The following is a 22,720-nucleotide window of genomic DNA, read 5'->3' as shown; positions in this document are numbered from 1 at the left end:
GGGCCTCACCGAACGCTGGTTTGGAGGATCAGGAGACCAAAAGAAATCCGAATGTGACTTTACAAAGGACCCCGAGGGCTGTTGGTCTGCAACATTACCTAAATTAATACAGCGCACATATTCATTAAAAACACACATATGTACATATGTACATAAGTGCCGCTGACAGATGTTGCCACTGAACTTGACAGTCGCTGCGGCACCCCCCGCGGTCCAATTTCGTCTTTATCAATGCAAAAACAAAAGACACTCGCCAACAATAAAAGGCAACCGCAAAAAGCTTCCCCGCCGGCTGTTGGTTTTTGGTTTTTGTTTTTGGCTTTTGCTTTGATGATTCGCGCTGCGGCAGATGCGCAACGCTGGCAGCGACGCCGCCGCGCATGCGTCGGAGCTCTAGGCGGGCACTTGTTGCCGTTGCCGTTGTCGTTGCCGTTGTTGCTGGTTCGCTTTTGGAGAGTGAGTGCATTTGAAGAGTTACATAAAGTACCAAAAGCGGAGAAAAAAAATAGCTCTAGCTCTAGCTCTACCTCTGCTGCTGCTGTTGCTGTGGCTGTGGATGGTGCTCTGCCAGCGTCTTCTTCGCAGTGTGTTTGGGATTGCTGGGAGCTTTTTGGGTTTCGTGTGTTTTTGGCTTTTTGTGGCTTGCCGCGGTTATGATTTTGTATAAAAGTGCATGCTGCGCATCAGACAGCAGTATAGTTCGCATTTGTCCACCGGTGGAGCATCACAACTCCAAGTTCAGTTCAGTTTCCGCACCCCCATATCACAGAAGCTGCTGGTGCTCACAGAACGGTTAGTGTCCCCCAAAGGACAATCTCCCATATTATTCTTTGTGTCTGATTCTGGCATGGCATGGCAATGTCCAATTGGTATTTCTATTACCAAACCTCTACAAACGGGTCAAAGCAGTCATCACTTAGCTTCGAGCTTCGAAAAACAATTAAAATTCTTGTGGCACAGAAGGCAGGCAGAGGAGTAACACGATTCGGGCCCGTGCCAGCAAGCCATCACAAACAATAACGCAAAGTGCAGAAAGCCAAACAAAACGAAAAGCAAACCAAACCAAACCGAACCGAACCGAATCCGGGTGTTCGAGTGTGCGGGAGTGCGAGTGAGTGTGGCCGCAAGAAGGAGAGACAATAATTGGCACCAGTAGTCGCTGGAAAGCAAAGAAAACGAAAGGAAAATATGTGTCACTCACTCGCTGCACACATGCCCCATGCCCCACCGCACGAGGAGTAGGAGGAGTAGGAGTAGGAGTAATGCCGCAGAGAAGTCATCCAAGACAGTTGGCAATTTCTCACTGTTTGCGATTTTGCAATGTCATAAAAATCTATGACACTAGTCTCCCCCCACCCCCCTCACGCTGCTGCTACTGCAACAGCGGATGATCACGCCCCCGCAGCGCTTTGGGCCCTTATCTGCTGGCTTTTGTTCAATTCTGCCACAAATTGAAAGGGAAAGGGAAATGGAAATGGATAGGAAGAAAGAAAAGTTTCACTTTGTGCTTTGAATGGGATTTGCCTGTAATGCAGAGACGTGGGAGCTGGCAGGCCATAAAACTGAGTCGGCTCACGATCTTCGGCTTCTGGGCATTTGGCCAAAACCTAATTAAATGCGAATATTTCAATGCCAGGCGACACGCTCCGGCAGTTGGCCAGTTCTTGGCATTGGCTTGCCGCCTGCCAGGCCAAACCAAGATTGATGACCGATTGAAGCCTCTGTGACTGTGCCTTTGCCTATGCCTATGCCTTTGTGGCCCCCACATTTCTCGGTCAGATAGTCGGTAATGGGGCAAAAAACTTATGCAACAATAACGCAATTTATCTATACAATTTGTTTCTTGCTTTCCTCAACGTTCCATCTCTCCTTCCATCTCCATCTCGTTGCAGCTTGAATAATTCGCATTTGAAACGCGTCCACAACAGCAGCAGAAGAAGCAGCATTAGCCATGCGATTGGTAAGCAGAGTAGAGCAAAGCAGCGCCAGAGCCAGAGCCAGAGGCAGAGGCAGAGCATCGACCGGAGCGGCACAAAAAACTAATTTCCTCGTTTTTGTTGCAGCTATTTGGTGTCATCGCCGTCGTCGTCGTCGCCCTGTTGCACGATGCAGCAGCCGCGAAACGTGAGGCGCCGCTGAACAACGGCTACCTGCCACCGTCATCGTCCTCGCCCCAGAGGCCGTCCTCCAAGTACGGAGCACCGCCGCCCAGCTCCTATCTGCCCCCAGCCTCTGGCCCAGCACCCTCCTTCAATGCTGGCCCGTCCAGCAGCTATGGCGCTCCCCCTCAAAGTAGTTCGTCGGGTGGTCCATATCCGGCATCGGCCCCCCGCCCCTCTAGCTCCTATGGAGCCCCACCGCAGCGACCATCCTCCAGCTACGGGGCACCGCCCAGTCGTCCCAGCCAATCGTACGGACCTCCACCACAGGCCAAGAAGCATCACCATCGTCGTCCGTCTTCCAGCTACGGGGCTCCTCGACCAGCACCCCCCTCTTCTTCCTATGGAGCGCCTGCACCACCCTCAAAATCTTATGGCGCACCCCCGCAGCCATCATCGTCTTATGGAGCTCCTGCACCCCCTTCCAAGTCTTATGGCGCACCCCCGCAGCCATCATCGTCTTATGGAGCTCCTGCGCCACCCTCATCGTCCTATGGTGCCCCCGCTCCTCCATCCTCTAAGTATGGACCTCCCAAGTCTGCGCCGTCATCCAGCTACGGAGCCCCGAGACCAGCACCACCTTCCTCTTCTTACGGAGCACCTGCACCACCATACAAATCGTATGGTGCACCCCCGCAGCCATCATCATCTTATGGAGCTCCTGCACCACCCTCATCGTCCTACGGCGCACCCGCGCAGCCATCCTCTTCCTACGGGCCACCCAAGTCCGCACCCGCACCCGCACCACCATCCTCCAGCTATGCAGAACCTTCCCAAGGTCCCACAAACTCGTACCTGCCTCCCGTCTCGCGGCCCTCGAAGCCTTCCTCGGACTACAATGCGCCCAGTGTGAGCAGCTTCGTTCCACTTGCATCGGCGCCCTCGACCAACTATGGTGCTCCATCGAAGACCCAGACGCTGGGAAGCAGTGGATACACCTCGGGGCCGGCCGCATCCTACGAGGCGCCAGCGGCACCTCCCTCCTCGTCGTACGGTGCTCCATCGGTCTCCTCATCGTTCCAGCCAATCTCAGCACCCTCGTCCAGCTATGGAGCTCCCAGCGCCGGATCCAGTTCTGGCAGCTTTTCCTCGGCCCCTTCTTCGTCCTACGGTGCCCCAAGTAAGGGTTCCTTCCAATCGGCGCCCTCCAGCTCTTACTCTGCCCCAAGCCCAAGCGCCAACAGTGGAGGATCGTATCCTTCCGCTCCTTCGTCATCGTACTCCGCCCCAAGTCCTAGTGCTAACAGCGGAGGATCATACCCAGCGGCTCCCTCGTCATCGTATTCCGCGCCAAGTCCTAGTGCCAACAGCGGAGGATCTTACCCAGCTGCTCCTTCGTCCTCGTACTCCGCACCTAGTCCTGGTGCCAATAGTGGTGGACCGTATCCATCGGCACCATCCAGCTCGTACGGTGCTCCCAGCGCCAGCTCGAATAGTGGCGGACCCTATCCGGCTGGCCCATCCTCTTCGTACTCCGCACCCAGCAGCAGTTCGAACAGTGGTGGACCCTACCCAGCGGCTCCCTCATCATCGTACTCCGCACCAAGTCCCAGTGCCAACAGTGGAGGATCGTATCCTTCCGCTCCCTCGTCATCGTACTCCGCCCCAAGCCCTAGCGCCAACAGTGGAGGATCGTATCCTTCGGCTCCCTCGTCGTCGTACTCCGCACCCAGTCCTAGTGCCAACAGCGGAGGATCCTATCCTTCCGCACCATCCAGTTCGTACGGTGCTCCCAGTACTAGCTCGAATAGTGGAGGACCCTATCCGGCGGCCCCATCCTCTTCGTACTCCGCACCCAGCAGCAACTCGAACAGTGGTGGACCTTACCCTGCTGCACCATCCAACTCGTACTCGGCGCCAGCTGCTCCTCCCTCGTCTTCTTATGGTGCCCCAGCCACAGGACCCTCATCTTCGTACAGTGCTCCCTCCACGTCATACGGTGCTCCCTCGTCGGGATCTAGCTCTGGAAGCTTCAGCTCTGGATCTGGCTCTTCTTTTTCGACAGCTCCTTCATTTGGCTCGTCTTCGTCCGCCTCGGGAAGCGGTGGCTATCCCTCGGCTCCGTCCTCCTCCTATAGCGCTCCATCCAGCTCGTATGGAGCTCCTGCTACTGGTGGCGACTCAGCTCTGAGCTTTCCCAGCGGTCCTTCGTCCAGCTACAGCTCTGCACCTGCCAGCGGATCGTCCAGCTCTGGTTCGTACCCCAGTGCACCGTCGTCCTCGTACGGGGCACCCGCACAGGACTCCGGCTACAACTACTCCGGTCCCAGCCAAGTGCCCGAGACCATCCAGCAGGGCTACAGCTCCGACGGCGGCTACACCTTCCGCAAGAAGAAGTGAGCGGTGGTGAAGCCCTGCATCGCATCCGCCAAGTGCCTTCGAATACTCGAATCGAACCCATCATCAACCCGTCATCGCTTTCATCTCCAATGCGTCGCCATTTGTTTCTTATCTGTAAATTATTCCCCGAATGACGCCCAATCCGTCCGTCCATTCTTCTTGTCTCCCATTGAACTCTAGCCGTAATTCACTGTATCATTAGATATATGTAACAAAATGTTTGTTGAATAAACACGTTGAAGATCAGTTCGAGATGTGGTGCAATCTGGGGGCAATCAGTTCGGGCCGATCGCTTGGCTTCACATTCGCGCTTTATCCACGACATCCGCGACATTTCTGAGATTCTTCGGCTCGTCTAATTGGCCCTCAAGCGGCCAGCCAAAGCCAAATGACAGTTGAAGGTTCGGATCGGCTAACAATGCAAATGCAAAAATCTTCGAAAATACCGGATATACTCGTACAGCTGCCACAACATCAGCCACATCCACCGAGACGGCAGCGAACATCCACCGACATGACAGCCGTCCCACTGAAGCCGCAGCAGCCTGCTATTAGAGGGCAATTCTCGAGCGACACAAGTTATGGGCTTATGATGGAGAGTGCTCAGATTAGAGATTCCTATCTAATTGGGATTACAGCTTAATTACAGCTACAACAGTAGGTAGCATCATTAGCATGCTAATTGAGAGTACCAGTAGTGCTGATGGAGATGGTGGCAGCCTGGAGGATTCTGCGGCTTTGGCACTTTAGCTATCCGATTTTCTTCTAAATAATATAAGTAGCTGGCTCATCGTTGCCTCATGCTTGCAGATCTTCTTGGGGTCTCGGCAGTGCATGGGACCAAGATCCCCGAACTGCATTGTTGGGGACCGTCACCGTCACCGTCACCGTCACCGTCACTGCTCTGCACTTTAACTTTGGGCTGTGAAACTTCCACTCGCGATAATATAATCCCATTGTCTGGGGTATTGTCACTTGGCCGCTTTTGTTGGCCCGTAATGTGTGTGTTTATTACACAAGCCAAGAGTCAGTTAAATAAGTACTGAGAAATAGAATAAATAACTAGACAGAGTTTTGCATTTGCATCAACAGAGAAACCATTTTAATATGTATATATGTATATATAATTTTTATTTATTAAATACTTTTGTTTCATTTCGATTTTGTATGCCATTTTGCTATGCTTAAAACATTGATATGTATTACGTTTGGTTTAGTTTTCATCGTAATCTTTCCGTCTCGTGATACGTACTTCCCCTCTTCTTCTTTTTTGGTTAACATAATGCCACTAAAAGTTATGTGGAATCAGTAGATTCCGTATAGTAACAGTAACGTAAATCCTTTCAACTAATTGCACAACAAAATTGATAGGTTTTTGTTTAGTTTATTTTGATGCGAGCCCAAGCGAGGGGTGGCCATCGCAGGATCGTCTCGTTTAATGCATAAATTATTTGGTGGTTTTAGTTTTGGTTGATGGTAACATTACAAACAATTCAACTAACTTGATTATATACAAAGTGGATTAAACTGCTCGAAAGAACTCTTAAGAGAAATCAAAACACATTCATAGAATTATATGCATATATAGTTTTTGTCGGAATTTACTTTAAGAGTTTTGGTTAAAACGGATTTGATTTGATTCAATTTGAACTTTATCGAAATGTACACACTCAGATCTGAAGTAAGATATAATAACAATAACAACGAACAGATTTGGTATGATATATCATATATATGTAGTATTGTATGTATTCCTAGATGGTTCAAACACTCAGTTCCGCTTATGTAAACGTTAAAAAACATTTATGACCCCAATACAACAAACATATATGAGGCTCAATCAAAAAGCAGTCAACATTCATTACACTTAAGTGAGTTATATACGGGTATACGGGTTTAACACTGTGTCCAGTTAGGTTTGCATATTAGCTTAGTTGAGTTGAGTTTTTGGTAAGATTTTTAGTTTGGTTTAGTTTAGTTCTTCTTGCCAACGGGACGTAACTTTAACAAACGGGCCATTTGAGAATGACAAAAAAGAGGAACCAACACCCACATCTCTCTCGATTATACATAAATATCTGAAAAAAACCCACCTCATAGCAATCGTTATTATGGTTATTTGGGGTCTCCAATTTCGATTTCGAATTAGATTTATGTTCAGATTTGGGTTCAGATTCAGGTTCAGGTTTTTTTGGGTCTTAGGCAGCGTGTGTACGTAGACTAGAATTCCTTTCGCAGGTGTCTCTTTTTGGTTATAACTTTCTAAATTCAGTGTCTGTCTTTCTATATATCGTATGTATGTATATTTATATGTAGGTATGTATGTATATATGGTTGTACATATGTATAGGTATATTATTAGGTACTACGACGCAACATTTTACATATGTCTGTTCTGTACGAGTATGTTCTGCAATACTATATGTACTTCTTCTGTGGTTTTTGCTCTTTGAGAGCAGCTAAAATTCATTTGTCTATATGTGTAACTCAATATGCCCCTCAAGATGCTCTCACTTACACAACTATTTTGTTGTTTACATACAATATGTGGTATGGTAGGGTATCTCGATATATCTCCTATATAGCTTACAAAACAACAGTTACACAAATGATATGTATTTTTTGCTATAATATATTACTAGTTCCGCCTTTATTTTGATATGTTTCGTTTGCGTTTATTTGTGGATAGTTTGCTTTGCTTTGTTCTTTGTTCGTTCTGGAAGGACACATGATTCACATTATATGCATCTGTAAAGTACGAGTTTATGCGCTGGTCCTCCGATATGCTAATTGGGGAATGCCGATTCATATTGCTATTCGTAGGCCAAACTTTGCAGCCACTTTTCATCGATAAATAGTGTATTGCCTAGATTTGAATGCAATTCTCTCCAATGGAAAATGCATTTGATATGTATTGAGTTCATCGATTTCTGAATCAGACATTCAGTTGATCGATTTCCGCATTTCGGATTTCATTTTCGACATTTATACATAAGTACTATATACTTTCACGACTAGCAACATAAAAGTCAACAACAACAGAAATCAAGTTCGAAATCCATAGAATATAACGCTTTAAGCTTGTGGAAACCTATACATAATTGATATACGAGATAAATTGGCTAAATTATACGTTAATTTTACAGTCAGCTTTCTGCACTTTATACCCTGAGCACTTGTGTGTTTAACGTACGTTTCAAAATACTTTCTGTACCCCACTCTGCTTCCCGCTTCCCGCTTCCACCATTCCTAATTCACCATTCTTTCACCATCCCTAACAAGCGCAACTCAAAATCGAAAAACTCAACGGATAAAACGGTAGCATACTTGCAGGCTCCCCCTTAACCTCGACACTTACCACCTGGGACACATCCGCATCCACATCGACATCCACATCTGCTGGGACTACGACTACTCCACTCAGAAGGCCGTATTGTCCTGCTCTGGCGTGGGTATGGCCATGCCGGACTGGCCCAACTGTCCGCCACCGCTTCCAGTGGCCGTGTCCAGCATCTTCTTCACCTGCGCCTGTGCCGTCTGCTGGTTCATGCGTCGGGCCTCCGCCACAGGTAGATCGTCGTCGGACTCCAAGGCAGGATTGATGCGTCCGTTACGCTCGTCCTTGCCCGCCATAGTGGCAGCTCCATAGGAACGTGCCAGGGGGCCAGCCATCACCGACAGCTGCTCTCCGGACTCCGATGGATCGCCCACGCGCTGCACATCCTCGGGAATGTTGACCACGCAGCGGAAATAGTCGTAGCTAGGCGGCAACTTTCCAGACTCGAACATCATTCTGGGCGAGGGTTGGGGAGAGAATGGAGGAGTTAGCGATACCCAAATTAATACCAGAATTCAATGATATGATGAATTATCTCGAATTCCACTTACTTGGTCCACCAGGAGACGAAGACGAGGGTTATTAGACTGAGCAACATGGCCATTGTGCGGAAGGGGAACATCTGCTCCTGCGTGTCCTCATCGTAGCCGGGATATTTGATGAGGGCGGGTAGTCCTAGTATGGCCTCGCCACCCGACAGCCGAATTAGCAGTGCCACAATGTAGGCGGCCAGGCTGCCGTACGTGTTGCAGTGCTTCTTGAAGTGCACCACCATCAGAAGCTGGGGGAACAGGATGACGTAGACCAGATCCGAGCACATGGACCTACCAGGAGCCGAGCAGGGAACACAAACGGGAGGAGGGAGAATAGGAAACTCAAGTAGATGAGATGCCAATCAGGCTGAATTATGTACAATGGGACATACCACAAGCCGTATATGGAGGGAATTGTGAGGGCCATAATGGTGGCCAGAATGCCAACCACAATGATGGACACGCGCATTACCCAAATGATTTCCATCTCGGAAGCCTTCTGACGGAAAATCAATCGGTAAACGTTGCGTGCAAACATCGAGGCGGCCGACAGCACGGACGAGTCGGCGGATGACATGACAGCGGCGGAGACGGCGCCCAGCCCGAAGAAGGACACAAAGTCGGGTGTCAGATACTGCAGCACCATGGGCAATATCATGCTCGTCTCATCCACAGTCAGGGGATAGGGACCCTTGTAATCCGTTTCGTTCCAAGCTGTGGGAGGTAGGGAATCGTCAGTCAGTGTCAAGTTCTAATCACACTAAAAACTCACGTGTGGCCTTGGCTATGGCACCAATCAGGACAGGCGGAATGGCCATCAGAATGCAACCGGCAGCAGCCACGTAGGACAGGAGCTGAGCCCGTCCAGCCGTCTTGCTGGAGAGCACACGCTGGAAGTACACCTGCCAGGGAATGCCCCCGAAGACCAGTAGCAACCCGTAGTCTATATACAACCAGTGTTTTTTTGGCTCCACGTGCCCTATCCAGTCCACCTGAAGGTCGCTGAGGCTGCCCACATGCTCGTTGGTCCAGGCGAAGGGGATGCACATCCAGAGGCCGATGAAAATGCAGAACAACTGTATCACATCCGTGTAGGCCACGGAATACAGGCCGCCGAAGAGTGTGTAGAAAATGGCAATGCAGGAGGACAGAATGACCGAAGTGCGATGATCCATGTCAATGATCACCGACAAAGTGGCGCCCAAGGCGGCCAGTATGCCAGCAGCCCAGAACACCTCACCGCAGAGGGCGGGCAAGAAGAGCAGGCCACCCATGCGCTCCCCGAACGAGTCCTGGAGAGGATCCAGCATGGTGATGTAGCCCTGCTTGCGCATGGGATTGGCAAAGAAGATGCCACCTATGGATGGAAGCGGGTAAAAAGCAGCATTAGCAAACACCTCAAGGGAACTTCGATGATGGGAAAGTGGGAAAATGGGAATGCTCACCGAAAACCAAGCTGAGAGCATAGCCAAAGGGCGCCTGGCACCAGACCAGACCCGATGTGTAGATGGCCTCGGCCGTGCCATTGATATAGCCGCCACCCACCCAGGTGGCGGTCATGGTGAAGATGCCAACGAACAGGCCAATGGAGCGTCCAGCCAGCATCACCTCCTCCTCGGAATCGTTGCCCGCCTGCTTTTTGCGACCGGCCCAAATGCCCACCACCAGGATGAGAGCGTAGAAGAGCACAATGCTCACGACGCCCGCAACATTAATCATCCTTGGTTATCGAGCGAGTCCTTGGCTTGGATATGGAAATAAAATCCGGCTTCTCTACTGCCACTGGTTGTGGAAATTAATGACCTCCAAATGGAGTCGACCTTTAGCTGCAATGCGATACGCGTTCGCGGAGGATGGCGGGAGAGAGCAGAAAAGTAATGTTCATGAGCATAATTTTGAATACTGTTGCATGCCTCGGGGCGGGGGGCAGGTGTCCGCCCGCTTTTCAATTAGCTGGCCCCAGCACGCAGCATTAAATATTAAGCCATTGCATTGGCCATGGCCATCGGTGGTATGGTGGCGACCTTTGTTTACAAGGATAGTCAGGGTCTCCGTAATAGGACCCCCGCATACTCCTACTATGGCAGGGCTGTGTCCTTGCGCTAATGGCGCGCAATTAACTTGCAGTTGCAGTGTTCCTGCCCCTGCTTCGATATTATTTATAGAGGGTGGGGGGAGGCGCACGCACTAGAGGTGGATACGTAACCGACAGTGATACCCGTAGGTCCCAATTAGCCTAAATCATTGCCATAAAACTACGGCGCGCTGACGAATGGAGAGTCAAGGCAAGTACGTCATAGACGGGGAGCATTCGGAACCCAGCACCACCCCCCAAGTCGTGGGGTTCATTCACAAAAATTAACAAAGCACTGGGCGCAGAGCGCGGCACTTGGAAACCGCCCGAGACGGACAGAGGGTGAGAGAGGGAAACCCCCCCTGGGAACGACGACACGACGCGACACGTGCCCTCTGCGCATGTCCCAGCGCATTTGTGGGCAATCGACTCACCTTTGCTGTGTTATATGTACGTACGACAAGTTCAAAAGCAGACGCCACTTTGTGCGCCCAGCGTGGCCGAAAGATTCTGAAGCTCTGAAGCGTCGTCTGGAGCGCGCGCCAATCAAATGCGCCTCAACTTATGCAACATTTCCTGCACGAACGAGTGCGCGGTTTGGAGTCCTCTCTGGAGTCCTCCGTCTTTGTCTAAGCAGATCACAGATCACAAGAGTCTACGTCTACACTAATTAGATAGGAATCAACGTGAAGTCTGGCCAGGAATACGTTTAGGAATCGCACACCACAGAGACACACACACACACACGCTTTATGTGAGGCAGCAGTCGCCCCAACGGAGGGACGTCTTCTGAGACGGACTGTTACGAGTCTTAAAGTGTAACCCGCACATGTGCTCCGGCTGTTGCGAATCCACGTGATGGCCGCATTAAAACACTGCTCCTATTTCGGGCTCTACACCTGAGAAGTTATATAAATAATTCCGTTTGAATGCGCGCACAAACTATGCTACACACGGGACCCAAGATATGTGGGAGCGGTGCCGTGAAGGACTGGCCTGTGGTCGGACTCGATTTCCCATACAAATTGAACTTCAAGGTGGGCGAAACCGGATCGATGAGAGCTAATTAATCTTGTGCCTGCGCTAAATCAATTCGGTTTTGATAAAGGTTCGAAAAGTACATAGCTCCGGCTATTGTCTATGGCTATGGGCCTGAGAAACTGAAAAGGTATTTCACGCTCAGCCGTTCCTCCGTGCTGACGGTTAGAGTGACAAAATTATAACTGAATTGGAAGTTCAAGTACTGGAGTCTCGGCCACGACGATGGCCCGAGGCCCGCGTTTGTCGTCGGGGCCCCGAATGTCGGGTTCATTTTGTGTATGTGCGCAGGAATTTTCATTGGATTCTTTGGGTGAACATTTTCGTGGAAACCACCACTTGACTGAAAGCCGTCAGGGGTAGCAGTAGTACCTTATCAGCGCCAGCAAAGGGGAACATCCCCAGCAGTGGAAGTGTGTTGAAAAGCTCCCAAGGTTTGGTGGAGTTGGAAGAGTGTGCTGCCCCGCGCGTGGGAGTATTATGTAGATGATTAAAGCCATCGCTCTGTTTAGTTGCCAATTGGCATTTCCAGACAGGGTCACAACATTTATATCAATAAGCTGTTAAACATTACAATACCTACGAGTACTCTAAAAGAATGCTTACATAGACAATGTACTTAATTCTAGACGCTACTGAAACTTTTTAGTAGCCGAATTTCTCATTCAAATGTGTGATGCCGTCGCCACTTTGATTGGTCGGTGGCACCCACTTGGCGTACTTTTCGGTATCCTCATGCTCGACCAGCTCATTCATGTCCATGTCTACGTCCTGACGCTGCTTGTTGTTGCGCTGTCGCGGTGCACGTTGGCGTCGCTTCTTCTGTGCCGCTGCATCGTCTGGACTTTCCTCCTGAGTAGTGGCTGTTAGAGTACTAATGTCATCAATCGCTTCTGTCAGTGGAAAAGCCAGGAAAAGTTCCGTAGGAAAAGTGGCAACTTCGGATAGAACTGATGTTGACAAAAAGTTGTATTCTTGTTGTACGACTGCCTCCTCAGAGGTTGTTGGCTTTGGCGCTGCTTGTGGCGCTGCCACTGCCGCTTCGGCGGTTGGCTTGCTTTCCGGTAGATTCTCATTTTGTAAAGTCGATGGCTTTGCAACAGTTTCCATTTCCTTCGCCAGTTTAGCTTGCTTTCCCTTCACCTCTTCCTCCTCGATTTCCTCTTCATCCGGGGCAAATGCATTCGATTGCACCGTAGCCCGTGAGCTGGGCAAAGCTGTGACCACTTTGAATTTGCTAAACTGATTCCGCTTGCCAATCATGGGCAGCTGCTTTTTAGCGCCGTTGTTGCCTTCCTGTGACGCCGATGTGATGGTGGCTGTTGCACTGCTTGTAGTGTAGGGCAAGCATGCTGGCTTTGCTATTTGGATGAGGCGTTGCACCTTCTGTTGCTCCCCTTTGATGCGTTGCAGCTCCAGCTAGAGGGAAGAGAGAGAGGGTCAGTCAAGCAAACATCAACTGTAATTTCTTTTTACTAACCCGAAGCTTTTTGATCTCCGTTTTGTCCACATGCCATATATCCACGCTGAGACTGTTCATAAAATTGTCTAGATCGTAGCTGGCACTTAGTTGCTTGGTGGCCTCTTCCTTGGCTCGTTTTTCCTTCAGCTGGTAAGTGGCGATCTCGAACTCCACCTTGCCCAACTCTGACAGGAGATCTGTTTGCTGTTTTAGCTGTCAAAGAAAGGCAACAGAGCTAAGTATATTGTCTTTAGAATTATCTTCGTTTGACTTACCAAATCTTCATATGTGAGGGGGCCATTGGAGCCTGCGGTTGCCTTGCGCTGCTTCTTACGGGCGACATCCCCAGTGCGATCCCAGAACTCATCCTCGTCATCAGAGTCTCCGGCCTTCAAAATCTTGCGCTTTTGTGCCTCTTGGTTGGCCTGTCGCAGCACGCCATGTTTGTCCAGAGTGCGACATGCCTCCAGGGCGCACTGCACCACGCAATCCTTCTTGCGTCCTTTGTGGTTGACTTCTATCATAATCGGCCTGCCATTGAAATCGTCCAGGGGCAGCTCCACTCGACAGACAAACGATCCCTGCGATAACTCGTCGCACTTGTACTCCAGATTTAGACCCTCGCGCTCAAAGAATCCTCGCAGTGTCTTCTTGGGATCGTCGAAGAAGAGGTCATCGTTGTTGAAGCTGGCAAATGGGTTATGTGTGAGATCGGTTTCCTCGTCGGCATCCTCTCCCATTCCCCAGCTGACGCCGTCGTTCCGTTCGCGCTCCTGCTCCTCCACAATTTTGCGCTGTTTCTCGGCCGCAGCGGCAGCCACCTCCCGTTCACGCTTTTCTCGCAGCTCGCTAATCGACAATTCCGACTCTGGCTCCGCATCCGCATTGGGTCCTTGCAGTATGTAGATACGCGAGCTGCCGCCCAGTTTGAGCATGTGTCCCACACGCATACGTATGTATACCTTGGACGGCACGCGCTGTTTGTTGAGGTATGTGCCATGGGTGCTGTCGAGGTCATAGATGTACCAACCCTCGGGCCTGTCGTTCTTCGCTGGCTTTTCGGAATGATGCTCCTCGTCCTCGTAGTGGTGGTCGTGGGAAGGCTTCGGTTTGTACTGTAGCACGGCGTGGAAGCGTGAAATTGTGGGATGCGCGGCGGACACATCATTCTCGGGCAGCCGCCCAAATGTCCAAATAGCCTGTTGCTGCAACTGCCTCACCTCGTCAATGATCTGGCCCGACTTGAGCACCTCAAATTTGTAAGTTTGGTCGGCCGGTGGAGGTGCAGACCATCGGGGCACCTTGTAGGGACAAATTGCTGGTATTATATTTCTTGAATTGGCCGGCTCCTCGGTGGTTTCGATCTGCAGCCATAGTGGATTCTCTACCACAGTGGGTTTGTATTTCGGCAACGGAGCGGGCACCTTAAACTCGTCCATTTTTGCAAATAATGCAAAATATGGTATACTTTGGGAGGTAAACAACTACCTGGATTTTCTTCTGCACAGCTGATTTCTGTTGCACCTACACTTCATTCCAATGCAGAGCATCGATATATAGTTTCTGGTATTCGATGTTTTATTTGTACAAAACTTCCACCACTACGACGAAGCCGCCGAGGACTACTAAATTTGATTTCTACCTGAAATAACCTTCCATAATGTTGATAGGCTATTATTCGGCTGCAAGGGCCCATGCATGATAAAACGAATGCATCTCAATAACCAAATATTATACTTTTTCGATGTAATCGAGTCACTGAATTTGAATTTCTTGCACCTCTGCTGCAATCGATATTTATCTCACCACAAATTTGCTATATTTGGCATTTTACAACACCGTCGCAATTGAACCGTCGCGGTGTTTTTTTTAAATTTTTTTGATTGTTTATTTATTTATTTATTAGCTAAATAATTTGAATAATAATAGTATAATTATTTATGAAAGTAAGGGTCAACTTTTAATGGCGTTCTCGCAATCACTGGACATCGACGAGAGCGCCTTGCGGGAGCTAGATCATTTGGTTGTTGCGCCGCCAGCAGAAACAGCAGCCAAGGAGCCGAAATGCAACGCCAGCCGGGAAAATTATTCCGAGTATTTTCAGGACGAATTTTCGTTCGTGATCAATCAGGAAGAAAGGAAGCAGGGGGATCCGGAAAATGCCGACATCTCGTCTGTTTTCGAAGCGCAGGTGTGCACAGAAGATGTCTGCTCAGAGAGGAATGAAGAAGCTGAGGAGCCGCCCAATCTAGATGAGAGCAGCTTCCTCTGTCCCGTAAGGGATGAGGAGTCCTTCAAACAATTGGAGGTGGATCTCTTGCGTAGTCGTACGACGGCCAAGGGATCCCCGGACATGTCACGCACTCCAAAGTCCAGGGAAACTACAATGATAACCCAGAATCTTAGCAAAATGTCGCCGAACCAGCTTCTGGTATCGCAGACCCCACCAAACGCGAGTATCTGCCAGGCAGTGAATGTACCGCCCAATGTACCAGTCGACGTGGAAGCACTCAAGTCGCTCTCAGCCTGGAATCTTCCGCACAGTATCCTGGCCGAGTACAAGAGGAAGGGCGTTGTCCAAATGTTCGACTGGCAGGCCGAGTGCCTCAGCAAGCCTCGCGTTGTCTTTGAGCATTGCAATCTGGTCTATTCGGCGCCCACATCGGCAGGCAAGACGCTTGTTAGTGAAATACTTCTCCTGAAATCGGTCCTGGAGCGGGGCAAGAAGGTTCTCGTCATACTGCCCTTCATCTCGGTGGTGCGCGAGAAGACATTCTACCTGCAGGATCTTCTGACGCCCGCGGGCCATAGGGTGGAAGGCTTCTTTGGGGGCTACACACCACCCGGTGGCTTCGACAGCATAGACGTCGCGATTTGCACGATAGAAAAGGCCAATTCCATAGTCAACAAGCTTATGGAGCAGGGAAAGCTGGATGTAATCGGCACTGTGGTGGTCGATGAGGTACATCTCATATCGGAAAAGGGTCGCGGCTACATACTGGAGCTCTTGCTGGCCAAGATTCTGTACATGTCCCGCAAGAATGCCCTCCAGATCCAAGTGATCACGATGTCGGCTACCCTGGCGAATGTGGAACTCCTGCGCCGTTGGCTGGATGCCGAGCTGTACATCACAAACTATCGCCCAGTGGCCCTGCAGGAGATGATCAAAGTGGGCACCAAAATCTATGATCATCAGCTGGAATTTCAGCGCGATATCGCCCAGCAGTCAGAGGTGCCATGCTTGACCAACGATTCGGATCATGTGGCCCAGCTGTGCATCGAGACCCTGCTCGAGGGCTGTTCCGTCATTGTATTTTGCCCATCACGAGACTGGTGCGAGAGCCTTGCGGTGCAGCTTGCCATAGCCATTCATGGTCTCATCAAATCGGGCACAGAACTGAGTCGACGCCTTCGGTCTAATCTCAATCCAGAGGCCATTGAAGATGTGAAGCAGCAGCTGCGGGATATACCCACAGGTTGGTTTTTTTTCGTTTGTCTTTGTATATGGAGAACATGTACTAATCTTCTGTTTCCAGGACTCGATAGTACCATGTCCAAGGCCGTTACCTATGCCTGCGCGTTCCACCATGCCGGGCTTACCACAGAAGAGCGCGACATTGTCGAGGCCTGCTTCAAGGCTGGAGCCCTGAAGGTTCTCGTGGCCACAAGCACTCTTAGTTCGGGGGTCAATCTGCCGGCGCGTCGCGTCATCATACGGTCCCCCCTCTTTGGAAAGAACCAGATGAGTTCCCTCACATATCGCCAGATGATCGGCAGAGCTGGACGCACGGGAAAGGATACGCTGGGCGAGTCCATACTGATTTGCACGGAATCCAATCAAAGGGTGGGTCGTGATCTTGTCCAGGCGCAGCTACAGCCCATTTCTTCTTGCCTGGAAATGGATGAAAGTGTATGTATCGATTTTTCTGACAGAGCAACCACGAAAATTCACGAATTTCCCATTGCAGACGCATCTAAAACGAGCGCTCCTGGAAGTGATTTCTTCTGGTGTGGCCAGCACGAGGCAGGAAATCGATAGCTTCGTCAACTGCACTCTACTGAGTGCTGAGAAGGCCATGGCCAAGCTGTCCGAAGAGCAGCAGGTGCAGGGTGGCGAGGACTGCAGCTCGCATTTCATCGACGATGTCCTGGACTTTCTCATTGACTACGAGTTCATTCGCCATCAAGTGGACGAGGAGGCGGGAACAGCGAACTATGTGGGCACCCACCTAGGAGCCGCCTGCTTAGCATCTTCCATGCCGCCCGGCGATGGCCTCATTCTTTTCGCAGAGCTGCAGAAAGCGCGCCGCACCTTTGTGCTGGACACAGACCTGCATGCTGTGTACCTAGTGACGCCCTATTCAGTGTGCTACCAGCTGCAGGATCTGGACTGGCTGCTCTACCTCGACATGTGGGAGAAGCTCAGCCCAGCCATGAAGAGAGTGGGGGAGCTGGTGGGCGTCAAGGAGGCCTTCCTAATAAGGGCCATGCGGGGCCAAAGCAAGCTCGACTACAAGCAGATGCAGATACACAAGCGGTGGGCCAGCTAGATATTCGTTTCGGAGAGCCAATTAACTAACCATATTCAATATTCATGCAGCTTCTACACGGCTCTGGCCCTGAAAGAGCTGATCAACGAGACACCCATTAATGTGGTGGCCCACAAGTTCAAGTGCAATCGCGGCGTACTGCAGGGACTGCAGCAAATTTCTTCAACCTTTGCTGGCATTGTGACGGCCTTTTGCAAATCGCTGAAGTGGTCCACCATCGCCCTGATTGTGGAACAGTTCAAGGACAGACTGTTCTTCGGCATACATATTGATCTGATCGATCTTATGCAGCTGCCAGACCTGTCACAGAAGCGAGCCCGTGCCATCTATGATGCTGGCTTCACCACCGTGGTGGAATTGGCGGGTGCCGATGCCCTGGTCCTCGAGAAAGTCCTCTACAACTCTCTCAGCTTTGACTCGGCCAAGCAGCACGACCACGAAAATGCCCACGAGGCAGCCAAGCGTAATATGGTTAGGAATATCTTCATTACCGGCAAGGCAGGCATGACCGTGGCTGAGGCTGCCAAGTTGCTGATTGATCAGGCGCAAAAATATATGCAGCATAAGATCGGTGTGGACAGCATTAAGTGGAACCAAAATCAAATAGAGAGCGGAGAACTGCCCAAGTCAGCCGATAGCGGCATGAATGTCGAGTTGCACATGTCATTGGAGGATGAGCAATCGCAGCAAATGCGCCAATCAAAACGGAAGTCGACAGATAAAGAAGGGACTATAACGCCACCGAAAATCACGAAGATCGATACCACGAGAGACTTTAATGCTGTTAAAAACATACCACAAAAACCGGCAGGCAATTACGCGAAAAAGACAAATAATCCATCAGGAAATACTTTGAAGAGCACAGATCACATTAAGGAAAGGGCACAGAGAGTACCAGTTGCTTCCCATTGGCTTACTCCAAAGAATACACAAAAAACGAATAATATTTCCAAGGGAGTACCCACTGAGAACACCGTTCAAAAAAAAGAAAATCATCAAGTGATGATGCGTCAGCAAAGGGCCGTGGATTTACCAACCTCTACTCAAAAAAATACACAAATATCTAACAATACCTCAAAGGAAGTGAGTCCTTCAGTAATGAAAGAAAACTTGAATCGTGTACCCCCCAAAAAAGTGCAAAATGCGGAAAAGTCAGACGAAAAAACCCCGTGTCCAAGTAAGATATCGGAGCACCCCCTGCAAAAGGTAGAACATCGATCAGTGAATGCGCGGATGATGACACGTCGGAGTACAGTACATCACATTGAGCAAAAAGCAGTAGATCTACCAGTCGCCTCAAATTTGAAAAACAACATCTCAAAGGGGGATGAGCGACTGAAAGAAATACTGTCAGACCAGAACCCCCTGCAAAAGATAGACAATACGCCGATGATAACACGACGGAAGACAGTAGATCACACTGACGAAAAGGAGAATAGAATTTCTTCTCCCGGGTTTGATGAGGAAAAGCCCAGCACAAGCAGGGCCGTTCGCGAAGAGCTACAGAAGAAACAAATTGCGGAGAACCGTCGGATTGCAGTTATGAAGTTAAACCAGAGACGAGGCCAATTGGAGACTGTGCACACAAAGGATGCATCTGCAGAAACGTCCGCTGTGGCTGGGAAGACTCAAACTCCTCGAAGCAGAAGTAATCCACAAGTAAATGGGATTTATGCTACTCAAATGGAGTCTGAGCGAAAGCCCTCTGCAAAAGTACCCATAGAGCAGGATATCTTTAGTGGCGATGATTCGTTTCTGCTGAGCACAGGGGTGACTGCTGCTCTAACCGCCGCTGAGAGTAAACAAACTGTTCCTACGTCGAACTCGGATGCGGATGAGATACCCAGCTCGCAACCGAGGGAGGAGGAAGGGATGAATAACCATCCGACGACACCGCATACCTCCAGGCTCATGAGTATCTACCAGATTCTGCGCTCGCAGCGCCTGCAAAGCCCAAGATCATCGCTAAGTTCCACTGGGACCGCATCCTGTTCAGCAAGGAGCACGCAGAGCTCTGGATCATTGTTCACGCCCTGCGAAACTGCGAAAGACTCGGCATCGAAGAACACACCAAATGGGGCCTCCTGTGCGGAACTCGCCGAAATGTCCAATGCTGCTGGGATGGACTCGAATGAAGCCTCTTCTATTAAACTGTCCGATATGTCCGCGGAAAACTCTCTGATGAAGCATCCCTTTCAGCTGAACTCTTCGCACGTCATGAGCTTCTCCACGACGGATGACACGGCGCTCAGCTTCGACAGAATTGAAATAATCGACATGTGCGCCAATCGACAGTTGTTTCAAATGGCTCTCAAGGAACTACTGGCTGCCTCACGTTGTGGATTCAGTGTAGGCCTTGAATCGCAGGCGGGAAAGGCGAAGCCTTTGATCGGAGCCAACCTGCTGATCAACCAGTTGGCTGCGGCGGAGCAGCGTGAATCAGTTGCCGGCAAACAGGCCCTCTTCCAGGTCGATGATAGCAGCTTCATAGCAGGCTTGTCCTTTTGCCTGGCCGACAATGTTGTCTATTATATGTGCATGCAGGAGGAGGAGGGCCAGCAAGTCCCCACCAGGCTCAAGGTGCAGGAGCTGTGCAAGTTGATGGATCGCCCAGAACTCACCCTCCTAGTGCACGATGCGAAGGAACAGGTGAAAGCGCTGCTTCATGGCGTCCCTCAGTTGCAAAACATCGGCATTAAGGTAGAGGATCCCAAGGTGGGCCACTGGCTGTTGGAGCCGGACAAGACAGTCTCCTTTAAAAATATGGTAACTGCCGGCAACACAAGATTCGCGTCCGCCCATTAATATTTCTGATTCTAGTGCCAACAGTTCGCTCCCGAGTGCACAGCGCTAGCCAATCTCTGCGGCAGCGGACGCGGATACAGCAGCCATGGGCTTGACAGCTCCAGCGCCATCCTGCCCAAATTGCGTGCCTCTATAGAGGCCTGTGTTACAGTGCACATACTCAAAGGACAGATCGAGAATCTAGAGAGAATTGGTCAGCTGCTAAAGATCTTCAGAGGCGAGTGGAATGTTCAACATGTTGTATTTATTGTCTTATTTATTTTTGATTTGTTGTTTTACAGAGGTGGAAATGCCTATTCAAATCGTACTCTGCAGAATGGAGTGCGTCGGCTTTCCGGCCAAGCACCAACGGATGGGTAGGCTCATAAAGCACATGCTGGACACCTTGAATAAGGTGGAGATCAAGATCTATAAAATGCATGGCTCGAAGTTCAATCTGGGCTCCACGCAGGCCGTTGCCAATGTGCTGGGACTTCACAGGAAGCCACATGGTCGCGTGAGCACATCGCGTCAAGTGCTGGAGAAACTGGGCTCGCCGATATCCGAGCTAATACTGAACCATCGAAAGCTGAACATGCAAATAGTCAAGGGTATGCAGCCACTGATTAGATGCTGCAAAGCGAATAGGATCCATGGCCACAGCATAACGCACACGGCCACAGGACGAATATCCATGAGTGAGCCCAATCTGCAGAATGTGGCCAAGGATTTTGACATTCGAATGGGACCGGATTCGGTTCGTATTTCCTGTCGATCAGTATTCAAGTCCATGGACGAGAAGCGCTGTCTGCTATCGGCGGACTTCTGTCAGCTGGAGATGCGCATATTGGCGCATTTGTCGCAGGACAAGGCCCTGGTGTCTGTGATGAATTCCCCGCAGGACCTGTTTACGGCCATTGCTGCCCACTGGAACCACATACCCGAGGCGGAAGTAACCGAACAAATGCGCAGTGGCACCAAACAGATTTGCTATGGAATTGTATATGGCATGGGCATGCGGAGCTTGGGCGATGCTCTTCAATGCACAGAATCGGAGGCGCAATTAATATGTGAACAGTTCCACCAGTCCTATCCAGGCATCAGAGCATATACGGAAAAAGTCTTGAAGTTTGCCAGAAAACTGGGCTACGTGGAGACCATAACGGGTCGGAGGCGCTATCTAGACCACATCAATAGTGGCGAACAAAATCTAATAAGTAATAGGGCCCTTGATTCCATTGATTGAGTGCAGTTAAATTGTAACAATTGATTTTTCTGTTCACCCCCATCTAGAGCAAGCCGAACGTCAGGCCGTAAATACAACCATCCAAGGCTCTGCAGCCGACATTGCCAAAAGAGCAATTTTGGATATGGATAAGAACATCGGTCGGTATTGGAAGAAGCTCGGTGTCGAGGAGAATTCCATCCAATTGGTTCTCCACATCCACGATGAGCTGGTCTATGAGGTACCCGAAGCCAAGGCCAAGAGGATTGCCAAATTCTTGGGTCTGACCATGGAGAGCATTGGCAAAGGGAAGCTGACCGTGCCGCTGAAGGTAAAGATTAAAATGGGTGAGAGTTGGGGCGAAATGCATGAACTTCGCGTATAGCTGCTGAATACGGTAATAAAATGGTTGTGATTATTTATTTTTACAATTTGTAAATAATTTTATATTTTCCGTTGTTATTGACCACCCTCCTTATCCTGCCATTCCGTCCAGGATCCGGCATACGCTTTGGCACTGCAATTATTTTAGAACAATTTATTTTAAGATTGTACATACATGCTGAAACTTACTTGGAAAAGCCCAGGGTGCGGGCCAAATTGGTAGCCCGAGCAGCGCGTCCACCTGCTTTGCATGAAAAGATTATGACCGCATCAACCGACGGTTTCTTGCGGCCGTAGGTCTTTGTGAAAGCATCATCTGGCAAATTCAAGGCCCTCTCCAGCTCGGGCACTATGAATCAAACAAAGGTGTGTCCATTATAGTAAGTCCCCTACTAATCTTTGGACTAGCTACTCACGAGGTATATTAATGCTGCTCGGCAAGACACCTGTCTCCTCCAACTCGGACTTGTTGCGCACATCAAACAGATACTTATCCGGATGATTTGGGGCATCCTTTACTTCCTCGTAGGTGGCCATAACAGATCAGATAATTGTATGAACGAAATTTAAAATCAAACCCAAAATGCAAGCTTATCTTGTCAAAGGTTCGCCGATTAATTTCAAGCTATAACTATCGATGAAAAACAAATGCAGTCGTTTTCAGTGGGACTTTATTTGATATAAAAAAATGCACAAACACAAGTACTATATGTAGTATATACTATTTATACCCATATGAACGCCGCCTCCTGGGCACGGTGACTCGATGCCATTTATTTTCCATTTTTCACTGAATAAAACTATTGAAAAACCATCCTTGCAAACAATCGGGGA

The 22,720-nt window shown here is 49.8% G+C and overlaps 5 protein-coding genes across 5 annotated transcripts; 2 read left to right on the top strand and 3 right to left on the bottom strand.

The window, feature by feature from the left end:
* The first annotated feature begins 1,951 nt into the window (after positions 1-1,951).
* On the top strand, positions 1,952-4,638 carry LOC6588585 (extensin). Its single transcript, XM_026987478.1, has 2 exons — positions 1,952-1,960; positions 2,064-4,638. The coding sequence occupies exons 1-2, from the start codon at positions 1,952-1,954 to the stop codon at positions 4,497-4,499; spliced, it is 2,445 nt and encodes an 814-aa protein (XP_026843279.1). The 3' UTR covers positions 4,500-4,638.
* Positions 4,639-5,867: 1,229 nt separating this feature from the next.
* On the bottom strand, positions 5,868-11,629 carry LOC6588052 (high-affinity choline transporter 1). The gene is made up of 6 exons (XM_026995479.1): positions 10,878-11,629; positions 9,815-10,195; positions 9,142-9,726; positions 8,762-9,083; positions 8,388-8,660; positions 5,868-8,292 (listed from the first exon to the last, which is right to left on the bottom strand). Exons 2-6 carry the CDS (start codon positions 10,086-10,088, stop codon positions 7,920-7,922), a joined length of 1,827 nt encoding a protein of 608 aa, XP_026851280.1. The 5' UTR covers positions 10,089-10,195; positions 10,878-11,629; the 3' UTR covers positions 5,868-7,919.
* Positions 11,630-11,984: 355 nt separating this feature from the next.
* Positions 11,985-14,432, bottom strand: LOC6588570 (kanadaptin). The gene is made up of 3 exons (XM_002013924.2): positions 13,219-14,432; positions 12,962-13,156; positions 11,985-12,900 (listed from the first exon to the last, which is right to left on the bottom strand). The coding sequence occupies exons 1-3, from the start codon at positions 14,380-14,382 to the stop codon at positions 12,127-12,129; spliced, it is 2,133 nt and encodes a 710-aa protein (XP_002013960.1). The 5' UTR covers positions 14,383-14,432; the 3' UTR covers positions 11,985-12,126.
* A 474-nt stretch (positions 14,433-14,906) lies between these two features.
* LOC6588558 (DNA polymerase theta) lies at positions 14,907-21,924 on the top strand. The gene is made up of 7 exons (XM_026987411.1): positions 14,907-16,419; positions 16,480-16,853; positions 16,912-17,480; positions 17,544-20,259; positions 20,314-20,515; positions 20,580-21,494; positions 21,571-21,924. The coding sequence occupies exons 1-7, from the start codon at positions 14,907-14,909 to the stop codon at positions 21,885-21,887; spliced, it is 6,606 nt and encodes a 2,201-aa protein (XP_026843212.1). The 3' UTR covers positions 21,888-21,924.
* On the bottom strand, positions 21,896-22,465 carry LOC6588226 (rhodanese domain-containing protein CG4456). The gene is made up of 3 exons (XM_002013922.2): positions 22,303-22,465; positions 22,076-22,235; positions 21,896-22,019 (listed from the first exon to the last, which is right to left on the bottom strand). Exons 1-3 carry the CDS (start codon positions 22,421-22,423, stop codon positions 21,962-21,964), a joined length of 339 nt encoding a protein of 112 aa, XP_002013958.1. The 5' UTR covers positions 22,424-22,465; the 3' UTR covers positions 21,896-21,961.
* Positions 22,466-22,720: the final 255 nt, after the last annotated feature.

This window comes from Drosophila persimilis, unplaced genomic scaffold, assembly GCF_003286085.1.
Source record: "Drosophila persimilis strain 14011-0111.01,24,50 unplaced genomic scaffold, DperRS2 tig00000000-arrow-pilon, whole genome shotgun sequence".
Classification (NCBI taxonomy): Eukaryota; Metazoa; Arthropoda; class Insecta; order Diptera; family Drosophilidae; genus Drosophila; species Drosophila persimilis.
This window is presented reverse-complemented; position numbering and strand designations above follow the sequence as displayed.